This window comes from Amblyomma americanum, chromosome 11 (assembly GCF_052857255.1).
Source record: "Amblyomma americanum isolate KBUSLIRL-KWMA chromosome 11, ASM5285725v1, whole genome shotgun sequence".
In the NCBI taxonomy this organism is placed as follows: Eukaryota; Metazoa; Arthropoda; class Arachnida; order Ixodida; family Ixodidae; genus Amblyomma; species Amblyomma americanum.
Window position 1 is genome coordinate 99,267,365 of NC_135507.1, and position 26,021 is coordinate 99,293,385.

Sequence of the window (26,021 nt, forward strand, 5' to 3'; positions counted from 1 at the left end):
ATAATTCGCGTAAACAGCTGCTTCCGCATCAAAATAAATTATTTTTGGTCCTTTTTTAATCTTTATAAGTAAGTTACGCGCTCTGTTCTTATAAAGACTAGGACAGTCTAAGTGAAACAGCTGAATCTGTGGGAATGCTAAAATAATAAATTTCTTCCTGAACTGAAAGATCGCGCTTGAATTTTGCACACGTAGGACAGCGTTTCGCTTTCCTTGATTGCTTCTTAAATGGCCTCAAAGTCAGCATCGGTCGTCGCTGGAAAATACTGTGTGCAAGGCGGCTTCTTTCCTCGAGAAGAGAACGTTCTCTTCCCCGTCTTCAGCCACTTTTACTGGTCACGTGCGTTGTGGTCGCCGTTATGACTGCGTCAGAGCATGATTGAGTTAGTGAGCGAGTCACTGTGTGAGAATGCGAGTGAGTTAACAAAGGAGCCTGAATGATTAATCTAGTCAATGTGCTATTGAGAGCGAGCTAGTGAGTGTCGGCGAAGGAGTGATATAGCCAACAAACAAGTCAATGAATTAGCAAGCTTGGAAGGCCATCACCAGCAGTGTGAAGCATTTTCTAACCGCTCACTCCCCTCTCGAATGCCCTCAGCATGGAGCATGAGATAGCTTCAAATAGGAAAAAAAAATAAAAAAAAGTTCGACTGGTTGGTACGCGTCTTAGAAAGAGAAGGCGCGAACAAGACGAGCACTGAAAACAGATGAAAACGCGTCATTTGGCAACTAAGAACGAGCCAGTAAGAGTGCCGAACTTGAGCGATGTGAGCGAGAGGGTGAATGGGTGAATGAGAGTGAGTAATGTGGGTGGAAAAAAGAGTGACAGTGAGGAAATGAGTGATGTGTGTCAGGGAGTGATGTGAGCGAGTGAGTGAGGAAGTGGTATGAGCAAATAGCGAGCGAGTGAGGGACGAGTGATGTAAGTAATGTGGGTGAGTGAGTGACATGGGTGAGTATGTAATGGAGCAAGTTATATGAGTGAATGATGTGGGTGAGTGAGTGATTGATGCGGGTAGGTGAGTGAGTGAGTGATGTAGGTGAGTAAGTGAGTGAGTGATGTGCGTAAGTGGGTGAGTGAGCGATTCATGTGGGTGAGTGATTGGTGTGGGCAAGTGAGTGAGTGATTGATGCGGATAAGTAATTGGTGTGGGTAAGTGAATGAGTGATTGATGTGGGTAAGTGAGTGAGTGAGTGAAGGCAGAGCGGTAGCGTAGTGTCTCCGCACCTGAGCAGCCTGATGTCGTCCATGGGCTGGTCGTGGACCGTGATGAACTCGGCCGGCGACTCGACCTCGTACTTCTTTATCCACTGCCTCAGCGTACTCTCCGCGTCCAGCCTTCGCGGCAGACGGGCAGGCCAGCGCAGCGGGGGCTCGCGCAGCAACAGCTCGCCCTTCACGAGACCTGCGGTCGTTGCACATCATTCGTGAGCCTGCATTCCCCTCCCTCGCAGTTACTGCCCGCCTATTCTTCTCTCCGAACAATCTCGTACACCCGGCTGTCTCAGTTTACTCGAACAGCATGCTGTCAGTGATCGGCGCAGCGCACAAGCTGTTAACTATGGCGATTGTTGCACGCCGTGACTCTTACTCTCAGATTGATCGTTCGATATTCATTTCTCGCAGTGCGGCCACCACACGAACGTCTCTCGTAGATGGAAATCAATGAGAGCAACCGCAGCAACGTAAAAAAATATCTGGTTGAAATTACATGGCAGTTCGTCGACAAGTTGAGCGATCACTACTGAGCAGGCAACTCAAGTTAAACATCAGTCAAAAGAATACTGCCGTGTCTCCGAAGCATAGTGCATCTCGAAAGGTTAGCGGGAAAATCACATAAGCATACCACCTTAAAACAGGCTATCTCATTTCATGACTACCCTATAGATTCAAGTACTACATTTCCTGCCTGGGCAGCGCTCTCTGGGCGTACGCTAACGCCGTAGTTACAGACGCTCGCGGACACTGGACGTATCGGTTCTGGAGTCGCGCTGCAATTTAGTGGTTTCGTGTCATGTTTACCCATTCAGTGGTATTATTGTTACTGTTATCCGTGTGTTACCCTCGATACACTAGTTGTACGGGCTAGGTTTCTCCTTTACCTCAACCTATTATCTGTCCGTTATGCGTGTGTAACCGTTGTACAGCACTGATGCGGCTGGAGTCCCATCTCTCTTTACCTTTTATTTTACGGTCTGCCAAGTGTGAACTGCGAGAAATAAGAGCTCACAGTATACTTTTTTAGCATTCATAGTGCTTTCGGGAACTGAATTGCAACATCAGCTAAAGGTCTTTTTCGGCTATCGGAACTATTTTTTTTTCCATATTTTTTTAGTTCGCCGATACGGTGCAGCAGCATTATCTAGAGCTGGCGCTACTCACGAATCCGCGAATTATCACGCGGGTGCTTGCTTTAACTGCAGCGTTCCCCGCTTGGTTAATTAGAAGGAGATAATAAGAAACAGGACGATCGATAATGTAAAAATAATAACTGAGCCCTACTGGTTGTTTCAATATCATTTGTTAAAAATTGTTTAAGCATGAATTCATTTTTTTAATTTAAACAGTTCCCGCTGTTACAAATTTTAAATTAGATGTTACGTGGAGTACATTGAAAAATGTTGGAGGGACCCTTCAAATAAATAAATTGTGGAACTGCTCAGTAGTAACCGAAATGAATATATTTTGTTCTACACATAACACACAGTTCATATACATAGAAAATGCACGCTGATCATGTGTTTAGCAATGCTAACCGGGACTGTGTCACACCGCTACAGCACTTCTCAACCTGTTTCAGTCCAATGATTTTTCAACGTGTAAAGAACAGAAGTATAGAAGTTATGTTCAGGATCCGATGCGTGTCGCGCTCTCCGGTGTTCTAGAATTTACTCGAGACCATTCTGCTCGTTTTATTTTAGTGCGAAAACACTGCTTCACTAGCAATCTTGAATAATCCGATGGTTGTCTGGAGCCTCGAACTTTCACCTTCGACCCTGGTCCTTTGAACTTTGACCTTTGAGATGAAATGATTTGGATACGGTGTGGCTTGGGAAAGGTCACATGATGCGTAAGTTTAAAGAAAGTGTTCTGGAGGACGATGTAAGGCAACGTCTAGGAAAGAGCCAAGCTAATTCGAAGGTAACGTTAAGGCAATGTTTAGGCAATTGTCAAGCTAATTCGAAACCAAGCGCTTTCGCACGTCATACTCAGTTTAACGGCGTTATATTCTGTCAAGATTTCAATTTTCTAAACTGCTGTCGTTTAATGCTAGAGACAGTTCATGAAATGAACTCTGGTCTTCCTAACCTTACATTAACATCTCCGGCGCTTCCTCTCATGTATGTTTGAAAAGATTTTATACGATAGTGAGACGCTTAACGTCTTGATTTCCTGCCATCACGGATATCAGTAACATTACACAGATCTCTTCAGCGTGGAAGTCTCCGCACATGAGCAAGTACTAACCTTAACAATCTCCCTGTCTCTGTTGCCACCAGTGCAATTACAAACCTTACAAAAGTAAATTCTTCTGATATGTAGCAATATCTTCCTTCTAAAGTATTTCCATCGATCGCATCGAGCAGTGAAGAATGCCATAAAAAACCAATGGGGAACCTTTTGATGATAGCAAAAACGTTAATAGGATAAAAAACGCAAGACTGCCGCCGGGTGACGTGCGGATATATTTTGATTGTTATAGTGAAATCTTACATTGGGGGGCATGAAAAAATAACGTTCATAAACGGTTTCCCGCTCAAAAACTGTTGGGCATGCAAAAAAGGCCTCACACTGCTCTCAGCGTCACACACGTTTCGCTAAGCACAGCATACACACCGTGGCCTTAGAGCCACGTTGTCTTCACTCCATAGGGTTGAAGGGTACCTCTGCCATATTTTGTCTTCCACCGGCGTTCTCCCTGAAGCGAACCTCTTGTGACACTCGAACGATCGTCCCCAATGAAAATGTACCCTTGTCGTAAGCCTCACAAAGAAGCTCATACGTCTGTGGTGCGGTCTTGACAAGCTTCACGCACGGAATACTTCCGCGTCGCCCATACTCCCCTGACCTCTCCCCGTGCGTTTTTGTGCTGTTCCCGCATGTGGAGAGAATCCTAAAATGACGCTGAATGGAAAACGTGATGGCCATTCAGGATGCCACGACGAATGAGCTGGTACCCCTGCCAAAAGACGATTTACCTAACTGCTTCCAAGACTTCAAAAAGAGTTGGAAGCTGTGTACAGACTCAAAGCAAGACTGGTTTGCAGGGGTGGTGCACAATCGACTCCTATGTTTAATGCTGTTTCTTTAAGGACCCAGCTTCAAAACATTACGGACAAAGGTTGTGCCTTTAAGAGTCCTGACAAATTCTCACGGAATAACCATTCCTTTCTGCAGATCTCGCGCGGCTTGATCCTGTAAAAACAAAATGAACACTGTCGTGACAAAGTGGTTCGCCTTACCATCGATTAAGTGCTGCTGCTCTTTTTCCAGCTCCCCATCCGGAAACTGGTCATCTTCGACAGCTTCGCTGGCACAGAGGACGTCGTCCGCAGACCATGGTGGAGGCTCCCTTTCATCCACGCGACTGAAGAAGCGTAGGAAGGGGAAAAGGGTCGAAAGGCTCGAATTGAATGCAAAAAAGAAAGAGGCAGTTGCGGCTCATGCGTGACCTCAGACGAAAATCCAAATATTGCGTTGGCTCGGTGGGCTGAATACATGGCCGGACATCGTGGACAAGCTTATTTTTTAGACTGAAAGTTATGAATGTAATCTTTTCTCACATCGCAAGAGAACACCATTACAATCAATATATCCGCAGATCCCTCCTCCTCGTGCGCTAGTAGTTTCCTGCTAATTATTGTCAAACACTCATCCCGTTGATTTTCTATGCCAGTCTTAACCGCCTTGCCCACTTCCATGCCCACCCTATACCACTTCGACCGACTCCTGTGCGGCTTCTTTCTGCTGCCAGCACTAAAGCGGCCGCGAGAAGGTAATAGTTGCCCCGATCGATCCTAACCCTTCATATACGACACCGTCTGAATACGCACTCCATGAACTTCACCGCTCCTTCTGAGTGAACGTTAATAATAATAAAAATTGGTTTTTTGAGGAAAGGAATTGGCGTAGTATCTGTCTCATATATCATTGGACACCTGAACCACGCCATAAGGAAGGGAAAAGGAGGGAGTGAAAGAAAAAAGGAAGAAAGAGGTGCCGTAGTGGAGGGCTCCGGGATAATTTCGACCACCTGGGGATCTTTAACGTGCACTGACATCGCACAGCACACGGGCGCCTTAGAGTTTTTCCTCCATAAGAACGCAGCCACCGCGGTCGGGTTCGAACCCGGGAACTCCGGATCAGTAGTCGAGCGCCCTAACCACTGAGCCACCGCGGTGGGCACGTTAAACCTACCTTTCAATACAACTTAAGCTCAGTTCCTTCAAGATCGTAGCAATAGCTCATCGAGAAAATAGTGGACAACTCAGGTTACTTCGGCTTTATTCACCATCGTCCCTCCAATTCCATCACGGTCGCACTAGCGTCACTTGGTGGCGCTGAAAAGATCTGCTATGCTGATAAATTATATATCAGCGAATTGCATTATATACCTGTGTAGAACTATCTAGCCTCTGGACACGGCTTGCAAAGATGTGCCGTGTATAACATGGATCGTAATGCGCCTATGGAGCACGTGATGACCAATCTCTACTCCGACAATCACTCAGTGCTCAATGCCCGCCGGCTAAGGAAAGGCACATTTCCTCTGCTGCTGGAGGGCCAGTTAGAACTCCCTACTCAATTCTTCTCAACGGTCGTATTGTTCCTCGGAAGCCTTTCCGTCCTGCACCAGTCTTCTGCTATTAGTGCCTGCGACTAGGTCACATAAACGTTGTGCCCTGCATACCAAGACACTCTACCCAAACCACCAGCAAATGGTCTTCCCTCGCTCGTTCAGATGCCCATTCCGTAGGGGAAATGACCGCGACATTACTTATTGCAAGTGTCCCCGAAAGAAACGCTTAGCGGTGGCTGCGCCTACTCGGGCTGGAGTCAAGATCTCGAAGCGTTTTGCTGCTCTCTCGAAGGACAGAGATGAGGATGATACTGAAAAGCTGCCAGCATCTTTGCCTTCACCCTCTCTTCTTATGCGTCTGTTTCGAAAGCCAAGTTCACGTGCCCATCGTCGGAAAGATGACGTTCCTCCGATAATTTCTTCTATGCCTGATGAGATCTCTTCCATCAGTGAAGCGACCGCCAAAGTTCGCCGAGAACTTGACCAGCTTTGCCAACGCCGCACTTACATCATCCTCATCGATCGCTTGGTGAGCCTGTTCATCAAGTTCCTCCTTTTTCTAATGTGCACAGCCATTTAGACTCAGAATATGAGCAATCTGAGCAGTCTATAGCTTTGTCTTCAGTGATATCCTTGATTACCATGTTGCAGCCACTGCCTTAGATGATTGCCGCTGTTCTGCAAGCCAATGGCCACTAACGCTACCTACTATGTAATACAATAGAAACGTCGGGGTCTTGTTAATAAGCTCCCTGGATTGAAGCTGCGTATTCCAGATGGAAAACTTTCCGCCTGAGATTGCCTTCTACACGAACATAACGCCATCCCTCCTCTCTCTGGCTATTGTGCATATCACTACTCACCAATACCCGACCGCCCCACTGGTCTTGCTACAGGTAAAGCGGCTATACATGTTCAATGGTGGACCTCTTCATTCCTTTGCCAACCTATCCCGTTGGTGAAAAACTCGTCAGGAAGCACCGCCATTCTTATTAAGCCTCAATACACTCCAGTCGTATTGGTCTCATTTTACAGTCCGCCCCAAACATCTGTGCTAAACTTTAGACGGGATCGAACACGGGTTCGATCCCGGCCGCGGGGGTCGAATTTCGATGGAGGCGAAATTCTAGACGCCCATGTACTGTGCGATGTAAGTGCACGTTAAAGAACCCCAGGTGGTCGAAATTACCCGCAGCCCTCCACTACGGCGTCTCTCATAGCCTGACTTGCTTAGGGACATTAAACCCCCCTAAACCATAAAATCATCTAGAAAAGTCAATCATTCTGACTCCGTCACCTAAAAAGTAGCTCGCGCTCTGTGAAAACAATAGCCAGATGGCTCAGACATTGAGCGCGGAACAGCTTCGGCCGTGATTCCCAATTATAGCACGTATACTTCATTTTTACACCGCCCTTTGTTTTCGTCCAAACACTCACTGAGGCTTCGAGAAGAATGTATTATACGTGGCGGAGTAGTATGGTTTTGTGGGCGCACTACTTACGCAGCCTCCGCTGCGCTTACTGTAATATAATAAATAATAATCTTTATTTGCCATCGTACATTTGGATGGGAGGACGGCGGGAAAAAAGCTGCTCGCAGGCAGCTTGACCAGCCCACAGCCCCTGTTTTTTTTTCCTTTTTTTTTTGGCAGAAGAAGCACAACAATACATCAAATCTGTACACAATTTGGCGCAGTAAATTAACATTCGCTACAGTAATCGCGTCTTGCTCAAACAAAAAAAAAATTCCAGTCACAGTACAAACAACAGAATAACATGAAATCACAGAAAATGAAAGTATCCGAAATCATGAACTATACATAAGGCGGAGATTTCTGTAAGGACATGAAAATAAATCAAACCCATCTAATTTGTAGGTGTTCAAAAGAGAGGGTAACGTGTAAGATAGGCGCTGTTTCCCAGTGTTCAGACGAGGAGTAGGAACTAACCACCGTTCTGCATATCTAGTGGGGTATCGTGGCAAATTGGTTTGCAAGTTTGCAAGACCCTGTAAGCTATTCAGATTGTGTCTTAATTCTGTTTTGATCTTCACGCTGAGTCGGTATTTATATAAGTTGTATATACTAATTACCTTGGCATTGTGAAAAAGGTCTGCAGTGTGGGGTCGGTGTGATGTATTATAAACATGACGTATGTATTTTTTCTGTAAAAGATGTATGCGCTGTAAAATAGACGGTGCTGCGGTTCCCCATACGAGTTGACAATAGTTAAGGTGCGAGTAAAAAAGTGAGTTATATAAAAGCAATTTGGTTCTCGTTGATAGCTGATATTTTAAACTGCCTACCAAGCCGGTGATTTGAGCTAGCTTTGTTATGAGATAGTTTATGTGATCATTCCAAGACATATGGGAGGAGAAAATTACTCCAAGACACTTGAAACTCTCCACAATTTCTACGTTACGGAAGTTTAGTACTATGGCATGATGTGGCGGGATGATTTTGTTTATTGGCCGAAAAAAGATTGCTTTGGTTTTCTGTTCATTTATACGCATGGAATTATTTGTTGCCCATTTTCCCAACGCTATCATTGTGTCGTTACATGCGGATATTATTTCTGAGATATTTTTTCCGGAGAAAAAGATGCTCGCATCATCCGCGTACATAATAAATGTTACTTCAGAGTTTATGTTTATAATATCATTAAGGTATAGATTAAACAGCAGTGGTCCTAGTATACTACCTTGTGGTACACCAGCGTGGATAAATTTAATTGCAGAACGGGCATTATTTAGCTGAACCACTTGCTTTCTCTGAGATAAATACTACCTTATTAGTTGTAAGGCAGTTCCGCGGATGCCATATCGCTCTAGTTTTAGCAACAGAATATTGTAATCCACCAAATCGAATGCCTTTGAAAAATCGACAAATACACCAAGTGCCAGAAAGTTTTGTTCAAACTGTCAAGAATAAATTCTTTTTGTGCAAGAAGTGCCAGTTCGGTTGATTTGTTTTTAGTAAAGCCATACTGATGTGAAGTAAGAAGATTGTATTTGTCAATGAATTTGGATAAGCGTGTGTGCAAAAGTTTTTCAAAGACCTTCGAAAACACAGGTAATATGGACACCGGTCTATAGTTGCTCAGATCATTTCGGTCACCTTTTTTATATATTACAGTTACTTTCCCTATCTGCATTTTGGCCGGAAAGACTGCTGTTGTTAAACATGTATTAAATATGTTGGCAAGACCTGGAGCAATGATGTCGGCTACGTGTTTCACAGGCCGCACCTGAAGGTCATCGATATCTCGGGATGTACTATTTTTTAGGTTCTGGATTACAGATATTATTTCCTGGTCAGTTGCAGGTTGCATAAATATAGAGTCACTGTTCGGAGTACTCATGTACTCTAAAGCGTCGGACGAGCCGCTGCTCGTGGCAGTCTTACAAAAGAAAGTATTAAATGCATCGGCTAAATCGTTTCCAGATAACTCTTGACCATTGACTTGTAGTTCCGAGGGTGCGGCATGAATCTTGCGACGGTGTAGAAGCGTGTTTAGCCGAGACCAAAGTAAATCATGTCTGTCACGATCAACGTTCAGATAAGAAAGGAGGTATTCCTCTCTTGCGAACCTCAGTTTTTTGGTCAATTTATTTCTGTGTTGTTTAAAAGTGACCAGGTCCACTTGGGCTCGTGTACTTAGAAACCGTTGATACAGTTGGTCCCTAATTTTCATTTCATGTTTTAATTCTTGTGTTATCCATGGCTTCCGTATTTTACGACTTCTTCGACGAGACTTCAACGCAAAATGAGCTGAATACAAGTTCTTAAATTGATCAAGAAATAAATTGTACGCTTCATTTGCATCACTTAATTGGCATTCATTTGTCCAGTCAAATTTTTGCACCTCCTCGCGGAACCCCTCAAGCGTAGCGTCTGTTATTATCTGGTGGTATATTTCCTCATTTTTTTTTCCTCTCTAGTCGACTACCGTTGAGACAGAGGAAAACAGGCAGGTGGTCGCTGATGTCATACGATATTACACCAGCTTTTGCAGCGTGTACTTGCGCGTTTGTAATAAAAAGATCCAAAACAGAACTTGATTCAGTAGTGACTCTAGTCGGTTCAGTGATTACATTTACGAAACTATTTGAAGTGATAACTGTACTAAAATCTCTTGCATGTTGGGTATTAGAGCCCATATCAATATTGAAGTCTCCACCAGCAATTAGAACAAAATTATTTTCAATGGCAAAAGCTAGAAAAGAGTCATAGAATTCTAAGAACTTAGAAAAGCTGCCGTTCGGTGGGCGGTACCAGACAGAAAGTAATGTTTTGTCCGTATGCAGTGTAAGCACTTCAAAGTCTACAGTCATCACACAATAACGATCAACAAGCTGGCATTCAAAACTGTCCTGGACCAGTATAGAAACACCGCCCCGTCGGGCATCAATTCTATTCAGGTAAAATGTGTTGTAATGTTGCAGCCTGAAAACATCTTGATCATTTGTGCACCAGGTTTCGGTCAGCATGATTGTCGAAAATAAGAAATTAAACTCAGCAAACATCTCTTCTAAGGAAAACACCTTGTTCTTAACCGACCTGGCATTCAGATGTATGCATTTTACAGAAGTAGGTAGTAACCGTGACACAACCGTGTTTAGCTCATGTGGCAAGTAAAATTGCATGGTCATTTCAGCCGATCAAAGTCCTCGGTACTCTTGACATGTATGGCTCCGGCACCGTCAGTTTTTCGCACCAGAATCTTGCCATTCACATGCCAGACATAGCGATAGTCCTTTTCTTTGGCCGCAGCCTTTATCGATCGAAGTAGTTCCCTATCGTGTCGAGTCATGTTTTCTTGAATGTACACACGTGGTGTACTGTCCTTCAGCTTACTTTCATTTGCCAACCACGCGTCCCTCGTCGTCTGCCTTGCAAATCGAGCTATTATACCGGGAAACGAATTATAGTCCGTGAAATAATTTAATGGTTAACTGCTACAGTGCATCTCACAATCTTTGTAAAATGCAGCCGTTTTTTTTTTGGCAAATGAGGACGTTTAAAGCAACAACAACCTTTGTTTCTGGCAGACATGCATAGGATTGCTTTATATTTTTTTTTGCGTAACTGAATATTTATTATTTATTTATATACAATGTGCCAGTATCAGTACTTGTATCATTACTTGTCTTTCTGTAATATTGTTCATTTTCAGGACTACAAGCACTGGTTATAAATAATCACAAATTACTTTCCTGCAGCAGTATGCCATCTGCAATGCAGATGCTGCTGTTATTTGGATGATTTCTTTTGTGCGTTTTTTTAGCATGTGTTATTTCTGTGCTCACCTGGTAAATGGACGCCGTTGCCTGCAGTTGTCTCCTTGTTCAAGAAATTGCGTGCCTGATGAGCTTTGTTCTTTTTGTATATGTGCATTACATGTGCATTATCCTTGTAAATCGCGCCGATCGCGTCCTGGAGACTTGTCCCGTAGAGCCCTATTTAAAATGTGTATACGTTTGAATAGGAACGCAACAAGGATGACGGAACATTGGCTTGGTTTTAGAGGTTTAACGTCACAAAGGGACTGAGGCTTTGAAGAACGCCGTAGTGGAGAACTGTTAATTTCGACCACCTGGGGTTTTTCAACTTGCACTGAAAGTGGACACCAAATCAAAGTTGAAGGTTCGATCCCGCCCGTGGCGGTTTAATTTCGGTGGAGGCTAAATGCTAGAGGCCCGTGTACTGTGCGATGTCAGTGCACCTTGAAGAACCCCAGGTGGTGCAAATTATCAGGAGCACTCCACTATGGCGTCCCTCACAGCCTGGGTCGCTTTGGGACGTTAAACCCCAATAAAACCAAACCAATGTTCCGTCATCCTCGTTGCGTACCTATTCAAACCTATACATATTTTTCAATAGGGCTGTACCGGACAAGTCTTGATTGGCGAAGCGCGTAGGTGTGGCGTGCCAGCCAATCGGAGGATTACAAATCTGCGCGCTTCAGTGGTTTCTCAGGCGTCCCGTTGGCTTTTGTCGCCGATAATGTGTCAAGCATTAGCAAATGCTGCTAGAGCCTGAGGGCGCTGCGTGGTGATCTTAAAGCAGCCCAGCCACAAAAGAACTCGAGGAACTTTGCGCAGCACGTGATCGGGGAGCATCATGCGCAATAGACGAATAAGCTGTAGCAGTTCAGAAAATTTATCTGCAGAGAAAGCGCGTGTATAAGACCGGTGTGAGTGCAAATTATACTCTGAAATCTAGTGCATTATAAATTTCGAGGGACTAGCTTAGAACTCTTCAGAAGTAATCTGAGTAACAGGCGGCAAATGATTCAACTTAGTGGCGTAAGGTCTGATTTTTAACCATTTACTGCGGGCGTGCCTCAGGGTTCAGTCATTGGTCCGATGTTGTTCCCTCTATACCTTAACGACCTACCGCATTTACCGATCACTTTTCGGTTTTTATGTATGCTGACGACACTGCACGCTCACGAGTCTACAGCTGAACTAATCAGTCTTGCTAACCTGGAATTGGAGACATTGGTTTTCCTCCAGCAGACTTTATTGCATATGTTACGACAAAATGCATTATATTTAAGAGCCTCAGAAAAAAACAATATCTTCAAATAAGCCTGCACCTCACTGGCTGGGCTAACTAATTAAATCTGTTTTAACATCACTTATCTCGGAGTGATCCTGGATGAGAACTTGCACTGGAATCCCCATATCCAGGCACTTTTGTAGGAAATTAGGTGCAGCATGCTTTACTCTGTTTAAATGCCGCCACTATTTTGGGACTGGCGCACTTCAAAATATTTTTCAGTTGTTCAAAGCTGGTTGTCATGCTGCACTGAATCCTGGGGAAACACCTAACAGTCTTATTTAGAGCCCCTTAAGGTTTTCAAAAAAAGGGCCATTCGGTTTATTAAACAGTCTAACTGCGACACGCACACTGCTCCTCTTTTTAAGCCAATGGATATACTAATATTTAACTCATTAATTCAGTACACGGCTGTACTAACAGTGCATTCATGCCTTAAAAACAATAACCCGCTGCATTCATTTGTATTCACGCTGCCATTAGGTATCACTCGTAACGCTACATATAAAGAAATTTCGTTCTATCGAAGACAAAAAACGCCTACGGAGAAAGGACCATATAGGTCATGTAGGAACAAAGCTATGGAATGACCTTCCAGACGCAATAAAGCGCAGCAATACTTTTCCTGCGTTGTTGAAAAAATACTATAAACCAGAGTGATGTCGGTGCCGTTTCTCTTCCGGGTTAACATTGTAGCGTTCTGACTGATTTTTTTTGTTGTTTTTTCTTGTTTGTTGAATTTAAGTGCATATTTCAACCGTCTACAGAGAAGCGACCTTAAAAATATATTTGAATTGTGTATTGCAACGCATCAGCCTTGTGCATCTATATGTAGGTAAATAATTTTGTTACGACTGCGATTTGCTACTAAAGGAACTTATTCGCATAGATCTCAATTAGCTTTTAGCTATGGATCCAGATGCTAGTGCAATCATGCCTCTATAGTTACTGAAAATAAAAACCCGTCAATATCAAGCTTGACTTCAGGCGTCCGCCCGGAAGAGATTGTTTCGCGCGCTCACCGGTGAAGCGGCACAGGTGGCCTGGAGTACTCCTCGGGGCACGGACGGTCTGCAAGGAACTCAGCGACAAACTGCGCGGCCTGGTGCAGGAACTCGTTGTCCGGTGGAACTGTGCCAGAGCGCGCGCGCGCGCAATACTGCACTTAACTAAGGTACTTTTCTCGTAGCAATTACTGAACTGCGAGTAGATATATTGGTTCGAAAGAAAATAATGGCGCAGTGGCTGTTTCACTTCTCGGTGGACTCCTCAGCCGCGAATTGATTGGTTTCGTTTGGTTCATGGGAGTTTAACGTCCCAAAGCGACTCGGGCTATGAGGGACGCCGTAGTAAAGGGCTCCGTAAATTTCGACCATCTGGAGTTCTTGAGCGCGTACTGACATCGCACAACACACGGACCTCGTGCATTTCGCCTCCATCGAAATTTGACCGCCGTTGCCGGGATCTGAGGCAAGAGATGGAAGAGGTGGTCAAAAAATGAGGAGAGAAAGAAGCGTCATTGTGGAGAGCTTCGAATAATTTAATCCACCTTGGGAAATTAAGCCACCATTGGTTCTTTAAGGTGCACAGCACACCGGCATCTTATGCATTTCCCCTTCATTGAAACACGGTCGCTGTGGAGGATCGAGAGAACAGTCGTTAATCAATCATGAATCAACTGGTTCAACAATCCTGCCTTTTGCGAGAACAATCATTATTGAAAACCATTTTTCGTCATCTTTCTGCCTACTTCGCAGGGGCGCTTAGACCAAGGCTCCCTGGGCACTTCCGATCGCGCTGGCCCGTTGGGCCAACCACGTCTGGTCCTGCACGTCGAAGCTGGATAGCGTAGATCTCGCATTGCATACTTGGGTACGCTAACCTCTCCGGCACCGCGGCGAGTGAAACTCGGGCATCACCTTCCGGAGGTCACGGCGCCCACGGAGGCGCCATCTACGGGCTGGGTAGCCAACTATTGGTGGCGCCCTCTAGGTCTTCGTGCTTCCAAATAACCCTGCTTTGAGAAAAGATGTAGCGCAAAACAGACGAGCACGGGAGGGAGACACGACAAAGACGCACGCTCCTGCTTTGAGCAACGCTGAAGCTCATCTGAATGCTGCAAACGACGTAAATGCCATACGCCCTCCGCGTTTCCTATTCTGAAGTTCGTGTCTGGGGCGATCACAAAGATCTAGCTATTAACATGCGCTCTCCAGAGGGACTCAGAGACACACTGGTTGGAGAGTCAGTCCATGATTGCCATGCGAAGGTCAAGGAGCAAAAAAAAAACGATGCAAGAAGCGCGCGGCACATCTCTCAAGGTACTGACAGCTATTTGTCAGATAATATATACAATTCCTTCTATGCCTGCACCTATTTACTACCTATTTATGTATAGTTTTGTATATAAATGTACGTGTAATATTTGAGTGCATAAATATATTTATTTACGCGTATACTATTTATTTATGTTCATGTATTCTAGTGTATGCCTATCTCGCCGATACCACTATTACAATCTCTTCAAGTTCTTGAAGTGCACGGATTCTTCCTTGAGTGTGTTCATAGTTCTGTCAACATAGACTACCCGCACCTGTCCTCTCTTCGTCAGCTTTGCTGGTTTGTGGCTTACGGATGCTTGTACTATCCAACCTGTCGTCGTGTCAAAAGCCAAAATCTTGTCCCCAGTGCGTTGTTCATTTTCGGTGAAAAATCGCAGTACACATCAGAACTGATGAGCAAATTCGTTTAGGCCGTTTAGGTCAAATTCGTTTAGGCGCCTTAGCGTTTTGCCTCCATAAAAACGCAGCCGCCGTGGTCGGGTTCGAAAACGCAAAGCGGCATGTGTGCTGTGCGATGTCAGTGCACTTTAAAGATCCCCAGGTGGTGGAAATTATTCCGGAGCCCTCCACTACGGCACCTCTTTACTCCTTTCTTCTTTCACTCCCTCCTTTATCCCTTCCCTTACGGCGCGGTTCAGGTGTCCAACGATATATGAGACAGATACTGCGCCATTTCCTTTCCCCAAAACCAATTATTATTATTATTAGATTTGGCAGTGGAGTTCAAGTTCAAAGAGGATGAGCCTTTAAGTGCTTCACGGAGTGATGAGCCGGATGTACTCGTTGCCAAGAAAACGGCAGCATCCTTGAAATGTTTTCTAGCGTATCTCTCGACAGCACAGACATAGGCATTGGCGCATATCCTCTTGAGAACTGTGGTTTGTTGTAGCGCTTCCTTCTCCAAAGGAAATGAATGCTTCAGCTGATGCATTTAACGCTGTCGGCGATGGTGAACCCATTGACCCACATGCAGAAAAGAAGATGACCCTTATCGGGCTCACAAAGTAACAACAAATGTTCTGTAAGCACCTGAGCATAAACTCGAAAGTCGTCCATTTCTGCTGGCAGGCACTGCAACTTGAAACAGGGCTGAAGGGCTGTTGTTTCTATCACAACGGTGAGCCCGTCGCCTCATTCCTTCATGCCACACAGTATAGAGAAGCGCAAATTAGACGTCTTCTATATATGCCAAACAATCAACATAGGCGGAGGAGAAACATTAGAGCCAACGGGATTATTGACCTCGTTCGAGTGGGTCGCTTCCAGCTGTCTGAGCTTGGCGTCCGCGGCAGGATGTTGAACTGCCTGAAAGACTTCTTCCCTAACCGTTCATTCTGGATATATGGCTAGTTTCAGCCCTTTCGAGTAATTTCATTCACGAAAATGGAGTGCCTCAAAGGGGCTTTAAAAGTAGCGTGCAGCTTGAAAAAAGTCGCCTTCAGGCACTGAGTATCTACGGTGTTCTCGGCATCTGTGATGCTTGGCTAGCTCTGTGCTCTCACTGCTAAGGAGAGAACTAGGCAGAGTGATCACGACAAAAAGGCATGGCAAGCACTATGTTAAATGCGCAAAAGGAGTGGCTTATGAGATTCCACTAATATGCAGAAAAACGTATATTTTTCTAAACTGGAAGCATAATAAATGATAGCGCAAGGGAGCCTGAGCGCGCACTAATAGATAGTGTTAAAAAGACGATTTTGACTGAGCATTGCGGAAAATGCGAATGCAGGCCACGACTTGATGAACTAAAGATTCTTGACAGGGGCAGCAATGTTGTGGCGCGCGAATTAAATGAAAGCCTTTCTGATAAAGATTTCGCATAAGTGAGTCAGTGACACGTATGTGTAGTTGTACAATAGCGAGTCAGCCTTATTGAAATCTTTATTGTAGGGTGCGGTGATGCACGTTTACCAGTCATGCCCTGGCAGTGCCTGATGCGCATGCGACGAATTTTGCCGTGTATTAAATTTGTAGGTGTAAGCCACTGAATTCGCCAGTTGTTGGTTTGCGCTCGTCCTGTCGTCTTGTCTATGTGTCGTCTTTTTTTGCTAAAAAAAACCTGTCATGGCGAATGAAGAATCTAATCAACTAACTCAACAACATTTCCTCAGTAAATTTAAGCGCAAGACTCTTTTTCGTAAAAATAAATTCTGTGCAGAAAATAATTCCAAGGTGTGTTATGCATTCAGTCTGTGTTGACGACTTTCAGACAACTTGCACATCGTCTAACATACCAACATGTGAAAGACAAATACATTTAACAATAAATAAACTGACAACATGGGCAGACAGAAATGGTTTCTGGTCTTCTCCGCGGAAAAAAGTAGCCATTTCTTTTGACACTCAAACGAGGCTTACAAACAGATACAACCCTACACCTAAACGAAACAGAGTTACCCCTAAAAAAATGAACATAGAAATATAGCAGGCCAGCGCGGGCCCAGTGCAGGCAACCGCTGAAGAGGAGAAAGCCGGTTGTGTCCAATGCGCGAGACCTGCCTGCTGAACCGCCTTTTTTGAACTAACTCGATGTCGCGCTGACGCCGCCTTGATCGCTGCCTTGCCGCCACTTTATGGTCTTCGTCCAGAACTCTCTAGCCCCTGACAACACAAATTTCAGGCACACTGTTGACAGAAAACTCACCTGTCTGCCTCATATGAACGCGCTGAAAAAGAAAGCATATATCAAGGTATACTGTCACGAAAACACGAAGGGGGGGGGGGGGGGGGTTATAGGATAAGCCTTTTGCAAATTTACTGCTCTGTACTACGCTGTACCTTGTAGTACGGCTGCATAGTGTTTAGTTCAGCAAGGCTGTCATGCTTGAAACGACTAGACCCGGTACATAATTTAGGTTTGCGCCTTTCCGCTGGTGCAAACAGGACGTTGCCCATAAACAGTCTACATGTGGAAACGAGTGAACCATCGCTTACACACAGAATAGCCGTGCTCACATGCCCATAGGTTCTAAAAATCCGCTCACTACCGGAAGGTTTCTATTATCTAATAGTTACAAAGTGCCCATCTAGAACAATGTTTAACGACAAACAGCACGCTACCAGGCCACTGCTATTGCGTTTTGAAGAGATCTGCCAGATCGTCGGCGCATTGGACACATTACCCGGCACTGCTCAAAGACGAAATCCACTGCCTCCGGCTACAATTTTCCTGCAATCTGTGATTTCAATCTTACACAGTTTCGTAAGAAACAAACTCCCCAACAACATGTCATACAAGAATTTCTTGCACTCGAGCAAATTTCCTCGGGTTTCGCGATCTTTTATACTAATGGTTTGAAAACGAATGCTTCCGTTGGAAGCGCAATGGCATACGAGGGAATGGGAAGGAAATAAGACTTCCACAGTGTGCATCGGTCATAACTGCCGAATGTGAGGCTTTATATGAAGCCATAGAAAAAATACTAAATGAGAACCTCACAAACAGTCTTATTTACACGGACTCCCCAGGTGGTCGAAATTATTCCGGAGCCCTCCATTACGGCACCTCTCTCTTCCTTTCTTCTTTCACTCCCTCTTTTATCCCTTACCTTACGGCGTGGTTCAGGTGTCCAACGATAAATGAGACAGATACTGCGCCATTTCCTTGCCCCCAAAACCAATTATTATTTTATACCGATACTCCGACTTTCATTTTTACCAAGCCATGCATAATGCCGGCACACAAAATGCGTCGAAAGATGGTATCGAACATACATGTATATTCGGTACTGCCCATGCTGCAGCAGCCGAAAGCTTTCCTACCACGCCTGCCACACATGCGCTGACCGAAAGACGTAATAGGTTGAAACACCGGGCCCGTTTCATGGATCATCCTATAACACCGCTCGCGACAGGTGCACAACAGCTTTTGCTTTGAAAAATCAGTCGAGTACTTTTATGAGATGCATTGCTTCGCTGCACGCCTTCCCATCACAAAGCCCTCACCATTACAATTTGGATTTTAAAAGTTTTGGCGAATTCTCATGCTCAATAAGCAGGGCTGAGAAGCTGAGTTTTAGGTGAGAATTCTTTTTTGAACACGCTAGCGTTAAGAGTCCTGTTCGGAGGAAAGTTCGCCATTGTTGTCGTTAGCAGTGTGAGTGAAATGAGCAAAGTAGCCAACCTGCCACCTATGCCACGTGGCCTTGTGACGTCATCACAACCTGCCCACCGGATTGTGAGCATGTAATTGTTATACCATGGTAAACTTGATGACGCATGTACTTGCTATACCGCGATAAACTTTGTATGAGCAAACTCAAGTACATTCAGCCAGTGTGCAGGCAAACCACCCGATCACTCCATAATAAAAGAAAATAAAAGATTATTCCTGTGATAAAAACACGTTCGCAAACTCATTCTTTCCGACGACGATGCGTGAGTGGAATCAGCTGTCAGCCAGTGCTGTGGAAAGCCCAACTACTGAATAAGTTCTACTTGTAAGCACTTTGAATTCAGCCACATGTAACTTACTTGTTACGCTATTCGGTTATACTATTTTGTCAATCCGCGCGTGCATTTCCTCGGTTGTTTGTGCCGATTTGTGGAGGCAGTCTTGTTGTGCCTTGGTTGGCTTCTGCATGCACTACTTGTGTCTGTAGTTCACACCTGCCACTCCAGCTTACAGCCTCACCTTGAGGCTAGCAGAATTGTATAAATAAATAAATAAATAAATAAATAAATAAATAAATAAATAAATAAATAAATAAATAAATAAATAAATAAACTGCTCACAGTGACAAGTGCCGTTAGATTATCGACTGGCCCAGAGATGTTGCTCAGAAAGAGAAAAATATAGAGCCGCTGGAATCCAGTGACGCTAGAAATCTGGGTCTCACAAGCCCCACAGATGGTTGCGTTCCAAACAGCCACCTGCCGGGGCAGTGGTGCACGCCGGGAGTGGTACGGGTACTCCCAGAAATCTATTAATGTCAAGTAGAGAATGACAAATTCTGCATATGCCTATATGGGCATGTAGGCAGAACCTAGGCGACATGGAAGGATCACTTGTGCGGGAGGGATCTCTAGTGACATCGCCTTGTACTCTTAAGTGTAGGTTAAGCGTTATGTGATGGTGGAAGAAAGAACAGCGTCCGTGTCTGGGAAATGATACGCAAAGAGGACCGCAGACCACTGAACGGACCGAGTAACGTTATCATTTCATACCCTTAAAGCGGAGCTTAATGTGTCCCTCAATTTTTTTGTCAACTACTTCATATGTAACGTGCTGCCACGTTTTTCCGAAACAAACCTCTAAGGTTCAATTTACAGTTGTTCTTATACGAAATAGTTGGTTCACTGTCATGTTGCGGTTTAACATGATTAAATTAATACTCACTGTAACTGCGAAAAAATAATCAGGAGAGGCCTCCTGGACTTTTTTTTTACGAAGTGAAAGAGGGGGAGAGCTAAACCCTTCAATGGAAAGCAAAGATTTTAGACAGCGTGTAAAAATCACTGACATTCTACTCTGCGTGCTGAAGAGAAGTGAGGAGAGAAAAAAGTCAGAGTAAGAGTCGCGGAAAATGATAAACTAAAAAAAGTGCCACGCTTATATCACTTACAGAGTTTGATGTTCTTGTCGTCTGAAAGCGAATCGCTCCTCAAGGGAGAGCTGGCAGGAGGGCCGTCGACGTAGCTGAACAGATATGCAGACTTCACCTTGTTCTGCCGCTCGAAGCTCAGCTGTAAATCAAATAACTCGTTAATAGTTACGTCTTCGATGCTTATCTCACGCTTCGCTGCTTCGTGGAGCCGCACCTTTTGCAAAAAGTCGACGCCGTGGAAATCGAAAAGGCCGCCGAAATACTCCATGGCTGCCGCAGACGGCAGCCGCGCGTCGTCTGCTCCGGCGGCGTCCTAGCAACGCGCAATCAAGGTCACAGGAACGAAACTGCTCGCTAGAAATGCATTCTGGCTGGGACGCCCTGAGTAGCTTTCTAAATAAAATTTATTATTCTGCGGTCTTCTGGGCGCTGTTTTAATTAGCAGGAAGTAATCTGCGAATTGGATTTGTTTGCCGTCTGTAGATTCCTTTGCCTAGCAACATGGCGACGAAAGCGTCCCTAGCTTCCTCGTCTCCAACGAGAGCCTAGTTGCAACAAAAATGAAGTGCGCGCTGCAAAAGAGTACCACATTCCTGCTAAATAGCAGCCTTCAAACAAAGCGTTTACTAAAAAAAACTAAATGAAAGTTATTTCAACAGTACTATTTGTACTTATGAACTACTAAGCAGTAAGTAATAGTATGCACAAAGGCTTTGTGTACCGTTACTATGCAACAAACGTGCGGATCAGCACGTCGTTTACGCTGTGTTACGGCAGTTGGCAACTGTTGCCCTTGGAGTCAAACGCCATAACTACGGAAGCTGGGAGGACCTAGTAACCTGTCAACAAAAAGGTGAATTTGCTTAGGCATGCTGTATCGTGGTCGGCACAGCCGACGTTCGTGTCCATTTCGGCTGCCGGGCTGGTCGGGTCGCAGTCTAGCGGCTCGAATTGCTCGCGGCGGCTTGTGGCAATGCGAAAAATGGCGAGATTTGCCAGAGGCGTGCTCGCCCGGCCCCCCTTCCCCACAGCGCCCGCCTTCGCGACAAGCGCACAGGCGTCCTAAACTGCGCGTATCTTTCGTCGCCGAAGTGTTTTTGCCTTCTGTCCCGTAGGGGACGGTTCGCGACAGTGACTGCCCCTGTCGCGGCGCAAGGAGCCGTTCGGAAACGCGACCGCATTGCGTCGACCGTCTTTCCTTCGGTGAGGTGTGGACAGGTCGACGGGAAACTATGCACACTCGCTTCGAGCGACCGTCGTCTAGGCATTGAGATATTTAGTCCAATCCATTTGTGAGCTGCGATGTCCATACCGCCGCGAGCCTGGCTTCAGTGCGTCGCTTAAGATGCGCGTCGGCTGTTTACCGAAGGCTTAGTCACCGCAGTCCCTTTAACCGCGGCCTGCGCCGGTCAGCCGATAACGGTTCGCCGTGCGTGTCTGCAGGGCCGGTGCGAGACCGTTAGACGGAGCGCGCTCAGCGGTGTGTGACGATGCCGCCCAGGCGCCGAAAACACGGCAGCCGCCGTCTCTGCGGCATAGCTCGGCGGCTCCGTGCGACTCCTGCTTTGGCGTTCTTTCCCAATTCATTTCGCCTACAGCGCGCCCAGCCTGGAGCGAGTGCTATACAGGCTCGCTCGTGACGTGGCCTCATAACGCGATATTTTTTTTTAAATACCTTGTAGCTTTTTTATATACTTGTAGTTGTTGGCTGTACGAACTGCGTTATGCCGTGACTATCTGATGACGCATATTTCCCGAAGTTTGGACTGAAGTTAAGGCCCGTTTTTCTGACGTGCCCGCGCCGAAGCTCGGCGCACGGTCCCGTGAGTAGTTCGTCTCGTATCCTATCGCCGAATGACATAACGATTGCGGTCATCTCGAATAATGCGTGGCGCAAAAGTCGATCGACAACGCATTGTTCGGCGCGGTCAGATCCGCGGTCCGTTCAGCACTTATCTGTCATCGCATTCTTCCGTCCGTGCGGCAGACCGTTCTCGCCATGGCAAGTTTTTCCTTGGTGCGTTGCTGTCGCCAAGTTTCTGGCGCCGCTTTCAAGGGAAGACCTTGCACCACGCTTCCGCCCGGAAGTGCTTCCGTTGGGCATCGAAATTTCAAAGCTCAGCCAAGATCAAGGCAATAATTTTAAAGGACGTCATCACAGCATGCAACTTGAGGCAGCTTCCTAAGCATTTGGCTTCAGTGTTTCATTCCTGGGTGAAACCATTTGACACTGACCAAACTGCAGCTACTAGGTTAAATTAACAACATTAACACACCAAGGAGAGGACGTATTACATACAAGGTTCTTCACAAGTTCCAGGTCCTATAAAACGGCAATTTAGAGTTATGTCCCCTTCTGTGAGGGTATTGAGATGACAGCTTGTGAGTATGTTTGTGAGTGTGCAAATTAACTAAGCTTTATTGGCACTGACTTCATTCTAAGCAAATTCCCAGTTTATGTTGATTGCAAGGGGTCTAGAAAATTCTAGTGACATCATGTTAACTTCTTAAGAAGGGATTTGTTACTATTATTCTGCCCAACAGCAGGAAAAAAAATTCTGAGGGCACTTGTCTGCTTACATGAAGGAATGGGAAAGCATGTGATTTGAGGAAAGGAAAGGAGCAGTAGCTCTCAGATCTCCACATCTCAGTGGACACCTCAACTGCGCTTTAAAGCATGCAACTGAAAGTGCCCATGTCATGGGTTCCAACCTGTGTTTTGTCCTGTACTTCACATCTCTACATCTGGGTGGACACCTCATTCCCACCTTAAGGGGAGATGCTCAGAAAGCATGCAATTTAAGGTGCATATGTCATTGGTCTGAATCCCTCTTGCAAGCTAGCCTCCATCTTGACTAACACATGTAAGCTATGTGCAAAGAGAAATGCTATACGACAAACGATTGCTCTAAATTTTGGTGTATGTATTCGGGAATACTACCACCACAATGAGGTCGACCAGTGATGACATCACTGGGGTTTGGTCTGCACCTGGGACGTCAGTTGCTCAAACCAGCCTCATGGCTTGGGAGGACCTGGTTTTACTCAGCACGTCTCTTTCCATCATTCCTCCTCTGACCTGACTACGCATGGCAGTGATTGTGACTCAGCTAGGCGTGATGTCATCACTCTCTAAATTTGCTTCATCCTGTCACGTGACTTTGACTTCATCACTCTAAATTTTGCAAGTTGTCATGCCACGTGACTGGTGAGCGAGATGTCATTACCTTAACATACGTCACATGACGTTTGTATGATGTCATCACCTTGACACGTGACTTCTATTTTTGCAAATCATCTTGTCATGTGACAAACTAATTACAGCACTTAATTAGTCACACTAATAATTGTCATCACTTCTCATTTTGTAATTTTCAGCTTTACTAATGAACTCATTTTTCTTAATCTCACTAGTTAATTCCTTAATTATGTTTACTATTGATGGTGAGACATCGTTCTGTGTCGTGGCATATTACACCATTCATTAATTTATTCCTCATTATCATTAAACTTGTACACATTCATTCATCTGGAGTGACGTCATCGTGCGGACACGTTTTGTGGACAAGATTGAGCTATATAAAGCTTTTGCTTTAAAAATATGTAGTGATCGCTAATGTTTGGTGTCAGAAGACTGACGGAGGAATTAACAGAATGAGTATTTTTGTGATGCATACATCTAACATCGCACTGTGAGTTGCAATGCGGTTAGCATCCATCACAAGATTAGTGACTTAAACTTCCTGTTGGGCGAGTTGATAGCCCATCTTGATGTAGATGTTGATTTTTTTTTTTGTTTTTTATCATTCTCATCATTCCCTCCCAAACCTTCGGCCTTTACAAGGTGTGGCCTCCTGCCAATAAAGCCAGCTGACAGTTAGTGCCTGTGTGTGTGTATCATCTCCCTTGACCTTATCTTTGCACTACAAACCCCTCTACATCAAGACAAGATTAGTGCATGTGTAAGAACTTATATCATCCAAATAATCTAGCATGTTATCAAGGATAAAAAAAAGATTCTCCTTTCCAGTGGCCCGCCGCGGTGGCTCAGTGGTTAGGGCGCTCGACTACTGATCCGGAGTTCCCGGGTTCGAACCCGACCGCGGCGGCTGCGTTTTTATGGAGGAAAAACGCTAAGGCGCCCGTGTGCTGTGCGATGTCAGTGCACGTTAAAGATCCCCAGGTGGTCGAAATTATTCCGGAGCCCTCCACTACGGACCTATTTGTTCCTCTATTCTTTCACTCCCTCCTTTATCCCTTCCCTTACGGCGCGGTTCAGGTGTCCAACGATATATGAGACAGATACTGCGCCATTTCCTTTCCACCAAAAACCAATTTCCAGTGGGTAGTCTGTATACAACCACTGTGTGTGCTTTTAGACAAATAATAAGGCTCTCACAATAGTCGTCTATAAAGGTTAATTCTGACATGACATCATGGACAAGCTGTTTTTCTCACATACATGGCTACCCCTCCAACATGACCAGACACTCCCTTGCAACCGTGCAACTTATGAAAGCAAGGAAGACTATTACCTCGTAACCATGTCACATTTAAAATTAATGCGTCAAAATTTAGATCTAAATTTGGCCAAAGAGGTTGACCAGTCTATCTTCTTTGTTGAGAATGCTGCTTGCATTCAGAAGAAGAAAGGATTGGTAGTTGTTCAGATTAGAATATTTCGTGCAAAGAATTGTAATCATAGCCATTGGCTGTTCCAGTGCTGGAAGTGAGCATTGTCTTATTTCAGAACAAGGTTGCAATGTCAGTGCACGTTAAAGAACCCCAGGTGGTCGAAATTTCCGGAGCCCTTCACTATGGTGTCCCTCATAGCCTGAGTCACATTGGGACGTTAAACACCCATAAACTTAGGTTAGGGGGGAATTACTACGTTTCGTGTCTCATTTCATGAATGTAATCCATGCTGGTTACGCGGGGAGCACTGACGATGTCCAGCCACTTCTAGCAAACACTTTCCCTCCTACAGTTCACACAAATTTCCAGCTAACTTCTTTTTTCTTTTTGATAGCTGCTCCCAGAATCTGTTTGTTTTGCCTTGTTAAATGTTAATTGATAAACACTAGGCAGGACTTTATCATCATCATCAGCAGCCTGACTACGCCCGCTGCTGAGCAAAGGCCTGGAGTGTCAGTTTTTGTTTTCTTTGCTTTTGCTAGAAAGTAATTTCCCTTGTCGCGTGGCCTGAAGTGAACTGGGCGAAGGTCCAGCATCACATCATCTTCATCAACCTCTTCATCTTCTGGCCACTCTTGACATATGTCTATGGTTCATTGTCGTGGGATATTCCAGTAATTTTACGTTAATGGCTAGTACTGTTCTGGCTCTTCTAGTTGCTGAGTCAGTTTCATGTTTTGAGACCAAGTTTCTGTTCACACGCATCTCACTCAGTACTTCTTTCACTTCTTTTCTTAGTCTTGAAGCCATCAACAAATTTCCTGAATCATTTAATAGTATCATCCAGTGCTTCATTTATTGCCTCAAGAACTTCTTTCAAGGCACCACGCAATTCTTCATTTGCCTCCTTGGCCATTGCAACTAATCACGGCACAAAAGAACAAACAGCAAACAATGTGGGCAGTTTGGATAGGCAGCAGCGCACACTGTGTAAGTGTAAAAACGTAAGGATACTGAGTGGATCTCACCTGCAAGAACAGAAAGATTAGGCACATATTGAACGTGTATTGCTGCCAAAATGTAGTTGCCTACCGCACCGTGCGATCTTATGCAACCTGGTGCTGCATGTTTCGC

At 45.0% G+C, this 26,021-nt stretch overlaps 2 protein-coding genes across 7 annotated transcripts in view; one reads left to right on the forward strand and one right to left on the reverse strand.

Annotated features, from left to right (window-relative positions):
- The window catches only part of LOC144109822 (uncharacterized), a 36,276-nt gene extending 15,756 nt beyond the window's left edge, over window positions 1–20,520 (reverse strand). The window contains exons 1-4 of the mRNA XM_077642606.1: window positions 20,271–20,520; window positions 13,387–13,495; window positions 4,465–4,589; window positions 1,229–1,406 (exon numbers count right to left, since the gene is read on the reverse strand). Of these exons, the coding sequence (XP_077498732.1) occupies window positions 1,229–1,406; window positions 4,465–4,589; window positions 13,387–13,495; window positions 20,271–20,520 (662 nt within the window). The remainder of the gene's footprint in view (window positions 1–1,228; window positions 1,407–4,464; window positions 4,590–13,386; window positions 13,496–20,270) is intronic.
- Window positions 20,521–20,973: 453 nt separating this feature from the next.
- Window positions 20,974–26,021, forward strand: part of LOC144110480 (DNA-binding protein RFX2-like) — a 97,876-nt gene continuing 92,828 nt past the window's right edge. For all 6 annotated transcript variants that reach the window (XM_077643394.1, XM_077643395.1, XM_077643398.1 and 3 more), the window contains exon 1: window positions 20,974–21,105. The gene's annotated coding sequence lies outside the window, so the exon portion shown is untranslated. The remainder of the gene's footprint in view (window positions 21,106–26,021) is intronic.